This window comes from Atta cephalotes, assembly GCF_000143395.1.
Source record: "Atta cephalotes unplaced genomic scaffold scaffold00022, whole genome shotgun sequence".
In the NCBI taxonomy this organism is placed as follows: Eukaryota; Metazoa; Arthropoda; class Insecta; order Hymenoptera; family Formicidae; genus Atta; species Atta cephalotes.
The window spans coordinates 4,933,935-4,941,275 of record NW_012130086.1 but is presented as its reverse complement, the minus strand read 5'-3'; the positions used below and the strand labels follow the sequence as shown (position 1 = coordinate 4,941,275).

The window sequence follows — 7,341 nt, the reverse complement described above, 5'->3', positions numbered from 1 at the left end:
ACTACTATATATATATATATATATATATATATATATATATATATATATATACACAATATAATATATATTAAAAACATATCTCATATATTAAAAATATATCTAATATCTGTCTCTTGCAATTATCATTAACTGTCTAATCGTTGTGGATGACGATATTTACCTGAAACCATCGTTTCTGGCAGATGATTACGACAGTTATAGCAGCAATGATCGTAGATCGTGCTGGAAGGAAACCGCTACTAATATTTTCCTCGAGTGTCATGCTGATCAGTCTCGTAGCCCTCGGTTTGTATTTCAATACTAAGATGAGAGGAAGTGATGTCAGTAATCTCGGCTGGCTACCACTCACATCTCTAACGTTATTCATGATTTCTTTTTCCGTTGGGTAAGTATTGCAACTAAATTGCATTTAGATCTTTTGAAATAATCTGGAATAACATATTCATATTCACGGTATAAATTATCCTTGAAAATCATCCCATGTTACTATCCATGCAATTAATCCTTTTTCTCTATTATTACTATATTAAATATTTCAGATTAAATAATTCAGAAATTATCACAATCCATAATATAGGTAATAATAATTTCTGAGTTTGTAATATAGATTATTGTAATATAGATTATTGTAATATAAATAAATAGAAAAAGAAAGATTTTACTGAGATCTCAGCAAACAAACTGATTTGTCGTCATTTTGAAGTATTTGACATAGCAATTAGTCTAAATTGTGTAAAAAGAACGAGAGAAACATCAACTGCATGTATTACATTTTATGTACAGAATGGGCCCAATACCATGGATGCTGATGGGTGAATTGTTTCCCGCGGAGACTAAGGCGGTAGCTTCCGGTATTGCCGTGATGCTGAACTGGTTCTTAGTGTTCTTAGTAACGAAGACCTTCCCCGCGATGAACGAAGGCTTGGGCGCGGACGTTACTTTTTGGATCTTTGCTGCAATCATGGCGCTCGGCACTGCATTTACGTACTTTTACGTACCGGAAACCAAAGGAAAAACCTCCCAGGAGATTCAGGAGGAATTGCAGGGCAACGTATCGAAGAGGACAAATGCTTAAATGACGCTTGTATTAATGAAATTTTGACTTGCTTGTAGCGTGACATATGGACAAACAATAAAAAAAATTTTTTGTTAGCGATACATTAGGAAAAGAACTGCCTAAAAAGAATATAAACTGCCGAAAATTGAAAAGAAAATTAAATCTAACGAATGACTTATTATTCTTTCTTATTCTCGTTTGTAAATTTTCTTATGTTTTTGAACATGTTGTTATTATTCTTCTGTAATATATAATTTTTATTCACCTAAATTTATCGATGTTGTGTACACAACACATGAGATTTTTATCAGTTGTGTACATTTTAAAATTATTTTGTAAACATATGTGTATTATCGTACGAGAAAATAATAAGAAATAATATTTCAATTTTAAATACTATCTCATCACTTTATTTTATAATTAATACTAAATGTTTCATTTCATAATTAATACTAAATGTATGATTAATCGTCTTTGTGACATTCCACTCATGCATAAGAAAATATATGCATTTAGTCATGCAATTTTTTACATTATAGCCAGAAATAGAATTAATTGCGATAATAATAGATATATATTTAAAACAAATTTTTAGTTTATTATAAATGTTGAAAAATATTTTGAAAATAAGAATAGCTATTAATATATTATTATAAACTCCGTGATACATTACTTTAAGTTAATATAAAGACATGAATATAATATATTATATATTCAAGTTCAGGTAAGAATTCAAGAATATATAAATCAAATTTTACACAAAAGATGATTTGACCAATAAATAAATTTTTAATAATAAATAAATACTGATTTTTGTTTTATTTTTCTTTTTTGTGTAATCTTATTTTTCAAGAAGATAAGCGCAACCCTGAAAAATATATTTCCTAAAACGTTTAAAGCGATTTCCATTAACTGCATTTTTCCAGAAAATTACGTGATAAAGAGTGACATTATCTTTCTGCTCTATATGATAAACATAAAGCGCTACCACGTAAGTTTTGGAGAATAAAAAAATGTCAACGTCAGTATACATAGGTGCGTCTTACTTCTATTATCTTCTTTTGGCATAAAAACGGCGTTTTCATGACGACTACAGTATCTTACGGTAAGATAACACAGATTATGATTGAGGCTATCGAAGAGCTATTCAACCGCAATCAGTTGATTAAAGTCGTAAACAATTTGTGAATTGAGTGATGAAATTTAATTTACAATAACTTTCCTTCTATAATTTTGTGTTTTCATTCATTTAATGTTTAACATCTAAATTTTAGAACTGCTTAGTCGAAAATTTGATCTAAGATGACTATAAATGACATAATTAAAAAAATATTCTATACGTCAATATTAAAAAATAACTGAAAGTTTTATTAAATATTATTCATATATTATTTAGATATAATTCATAATATATTTTGAGACTTTTGAGAGAGAGAAAAAGGCGGGAAAAATATAGTTAGATTCATATATAGTATATAAACAATATATAAACAAAATATTCTTTTCAAATATTTTAAAACAAAATTATTTGTAAAAATTTATCTCAACGAATTTTATTGTCTTTTATAACTAAACTTTACATTCTTTCCCCCTCCCTCCCCTCCTCTCTCTCTCTCTCTCTTTCTCTCGCTCTTTCTCCCTCTCTTTCTGTATATTATTTATTCTGTATATTATTAAAAGTAATTTATTTTCAATAGATTTGTACAAAATTTGCAATAGAAAAGATTCTTGCAATATGCGCACTTATTCAGTGTTATATTCTTATTTTCTTACTTTACGTTTGACAATCTTGTGAATACATAATTGGAAGTGTTCGTTCTTTTAAACGGATGTCACAAACTATTTTACAGATGTTTAAAACGACTTTTTATGTGACGTAGTTAAAACCTGAATGAAAATTATTATATATATTTTTCTACGTGCATGTAGTTTATTTTATGTAACGTAATCGTAACCTTGACTTTATGATATTGCATATTTACTATGGAAATTCCCCCTGCGGTAAAACGTATTGATAAAATAGCGATTGTTGAATTGATAGGTATTCAATTTTTATTGCTCCAAGATTATCGTATAAAAAGTGCAAAGTTATTATCACTTTTCATGAAATCTATGAACAAGATTAGAAAGGAATGCAATTACTATTAATTTTTTCATATTTATGCATGTAGATACATGTATGTGTAAGAGATTTTAAATTTAAAACTATTGTAATTAATATATAATTGAGAAATAAAATACACAAGATAATTTTTCTCATAAAATGCTTTCATAAAACAAAGTATTTAAAATTCAATTTTGTGAAAAAAAACTTCAATATAAAATTCATGGAAAATAAAAATAAAAATAAATTCTATTTTATTTTCATATTTTAAAAGTTTAATGTAAATCAAATAAGTATACTTGGTGAATTTTGCTAGAATTTTTTATAAAAAACAATCTCTAAAATTTTTAAATAAGAAATGATTCAGAAATGTATATAATAAACTGAGAAATACTGATAATAAAAAAAATATTTTTATTGAATAAAAACGAACGTTAATAGCCGTTACGATAAAATGATTCTCCTACGATACGTCATAGTATGACATACAGCAAGATTTTTTTCTAATAGAGAATTTATCAAAGATACTCGAGACAATTATGCAGTAAATCATACCTTCCTCGTCCGGTGATAAGAGATTATCAACAGAACCTTATTAATGTAACGTCATTTTCTTAGGAAGCTCAAACAAAACTTTCCAGAAGATGTAAGACTTGCAAGAAGGAAAATTTCAGATTTACACAATTTCAGATTTACACAATTGTGCAGGATGTACTCTCTTATTTATTATAATAAAAGTACTAGACACGTCAATCGCTTATTCGATACTTCCGCGCATACATGGCGAGTATAATTTATCATTACATAATTATTAGACACAGATATTAAATGTTCACGTCGATTAATATTGTGGAATCAGTACCGTATAGAATATAAGAAAATTAATATTTAATACTGAAAAATTCCACGCAAAATAACGTGGATTTTGCATTCTTAAAGTGGCGCACAAGTCATCTTTTATGATTAAAATGAGCTGCAGTGAACAAATGTTCAGCTGTCACTAAAAAACGCTTTTTAAATATCACAGTTCTCAAGGCTGAAGTTAATGTGGATACATTTTTCGCGGTTAAAATTTACAGGTATTTATCGATATTTAATTTTTTAGTAACGTTAAAAAATGTATGGCTTGTGTTACATGATATGTTACACAAAGTGCTGGAATTTCATAGAATATTAATCAAGTTTCTGGAAATTGCATTAAATTTTATGAATTGTTAAATTAAAAAAGAATATTAAAACAAGAAAATATTCTCCTATAAAAAAAATTGTAGAATAAAGCAAAAGAATTATTACACGTCATGAATGAAAAATGCATGCTAGAGAAGTGTTTTTCCTCAACGTGAAAAATATTCTCTAATATTAAACAATCCGTTTTTAAGATTTTAAAAAATATTTTAATTTTTGTAATTCAAAAATGCGTGTTTTTTCTCTGATGTGTTTTCTCCTTTTAAGGCGCTTCAATTAATTTTTTCTCAGATAAGTAAAATGTAATAAATAAATATAGTAAAGTGTTATCTCAATTCATTCTTTAACGTTGTGGAGTAGCTACTATGAAGAATCATTCTTCGATTGTTATTTATCGTTTATAAAATATGTCTCAATAACGAACATTATACACTTGTAAAATACTGTAAGCGATAAACGTAAGTGCATTCCGAACGCTCTTTGTCACGTCTTGCATGTGACGCTTTTCTCGTATCCTCTCATTTTGCGTTTTTCATTAATCCTCTTCCTTAACACAGTTTAATGCCTTTTTTTTATATGCATTTTTTAAATTAGATTATGTAACGTAATTTCGCGAAAATTGAATGTTGTTCAATGATTACATTCCGAGTTCTCGTTATCATCGCACTTGCGAGCGATAGTCGATTTCGTTGTTGATCAAGTTGAAGCACCATTTCAAATTTAGCATTGTAATAATAAGATAGATTTTCCTACTGATTCTTCACAATGGCATTTGATTGTTCGCGCTACATAATAAAATAAAATCCTATAAAATATAAAGCAACAATCTTTTACTTCTGTGAATAAAATCCGAGCTTCCTTCCTAGAAACATTTCAATATTTCACCGAAACTAAATAATAAATAAATAATAAATAAAAACTTGATAATAAAAAATAATAGATACTTCATATTCATATTTTTTCTATTAGAATTTTCTTATTAGAATTTTATAAATAGATATATTTTAACATCCTTTAAAGAAATATCGATTTCTATTTTATAAATTATATTAGATATTGTCTAACAAGCATATTCTTTTCCTATCTTTCAATTAATTTACAATTAGATTCAATCTTCAAGTCTGTTTTAACAAAAAGTTGCAAGTATATTTGTTTTATTTTTCTAAATCATAGATTCTAGTATTTCTAATTAAAATAATTATATAATATTTCACAGAGAGAGAATTAATATTATATATTATTTTTAGAACAGAATTTAAATTGAAAATTCAATTTATATGTTAATTCAAAGAAAAGATGTCATTTTTGTTAAATGCCGCATCCCAAAATAAATTTTCTTAAGCTTTCCGACGTTCTAATTATTAGAAAAGAAAAAATATAACTGATTTTTCGAAACACAGTTGCAAACTGACAATACAGTGAATACATAGCTATGAGTAACTACCGCAATGTATGTCTTTATGTATGTCAGAAATCCCATTGGCGAGGACTACTTGTTCATACAGAGAAAAACAGAGGTCAGGCAAGGATAATATCTTCTTCATGTCTCAAGGGAAGGTAATATCTCTTACCGAAACTAAATTGTAGCTTCTTCGTTAACATCTGGACCAATTAGTTACGCGTATTGCAGCGACTATGTAAAACCAGGAAATGGCAAGAACTTTAATTGTCAGTTTGCGTCACGTCATTTTATTCAATTAAACCTTTTTTTCTTTTTTTCGAGGAGTTTCTAAAGTTTCCAGACACTACCCGATTAATTAAGCGAATACCTTTGGAATATATAAGCTGTAATTTGATATTTTCCAATGAATATGTTGAAAACTTTAGTATATTACGTCATTTCAAATAAATATTCTGTAATATTGAAATAATGACACAGATTTTTTACAAATTGTTTTTTAACTTTTCTATCTGGTGCTGCTTTCTTTTGTAGAGAAAATAATGTAAAATAAAGAGAGAAGAATTTTTATATTTTGAATTAATCTGTCATTAATTAATTTCACAACTTTTTAAAAAATAAAGCAAAGCTTTTGTATTTTTAGTCTTTAAATAGTATAACACAGACTGTGATTAATAAAAGTAAACTGTTGCGTCATAAATTAAAGAGAATTGCGAAGATAAGTTTGATAACGATAAGTTATATGATCTGCAAATAGAAAACGAATTAAGACTATATCCAAACGATTCGCAGTTCTATAATCAAATTCAAACTTCTGTTGATGCTGTTGACGTATATACAAACATAATCACATAAAAATAGCTGACGTATAAGAGGACTATTTTCATAATCTCCCTCCTTATGATGGCTTCTCTATAATGTCACTTTATACGTCAGTAATATCTCGTGATTATATTTGCTTAGTTGCTACTTGTGTCAATAAAAACTCGGCGTTTTCAATCATACTTAATCCAATTTGTTTGCTAATCATCACGAGTTGTGTCTTTGGTGATTATTTTTAATTCGCGTACACTCTAATTTATAGACTTGTAATAGTCACTGGACATATTAAGCAAACGTAATCATATTGAAATAATAAATCACTTCGTTCACTATACTGTCTCGTTGTTCCATCAGAGACAGTTTCAGCTGCAACTTCAAATCATCAACGTTAACAATTACGATTGTTCCATTTAAATTATACCTCGCGGCATGGATAGAGTTAGAAAATTAAATTCATCAGAATTAATGTTACTCGATATTATATTGGTGCAATACATCTCCGAAATCATTAGTGTTATATATCGACAATTCTAGTTGACTAATTTCGCTCGGCGGTTTGTCTGTTTCTAGATCATATAGTCCTAGTTGCAATATAAACAAGTAAGAATTTTATTAATCGTTGATTCTAATCGATATTTTTACACGCTTGTAATTCTTCTTAGAAATGTGTGCAATCGATTTATTTATTCGATTAGTTCTCTTTTTTCTCACACAGAAAGATTGATTAAAAATGGATTGTATATATATATATATATATATATATATATATATATA

General features: G+C 27.4%; 1 protein-coding gene across 1 annotated transcript in view; it reads left to right on the top strand.

The window, feature by feature from the left end:
• The window catches only part of LOC105619758 (facilitated trehalose transporter Tret1), a 6,278-nt gene extending 5,203 nt beyond the window's left edge, over positions 1 to 1,075 (top strand). Inside the window, exons 4-5 of the mRNA XM_012201275.1 lie at positions 183 to 385; positions 784 to 1,075. Of these exons, the coding sequence (XP_012056665.1) occupies positions 183 to 385; positions 784 to 1,075 (495 nt within the window). The remainder of the gene's footprint in view (positions 1 to 182; positions 386 to 783) is intronic.
• The last annotated feature ends 6,266 nt before the right edge of the window (positions 1,076 to 7,341 follow it).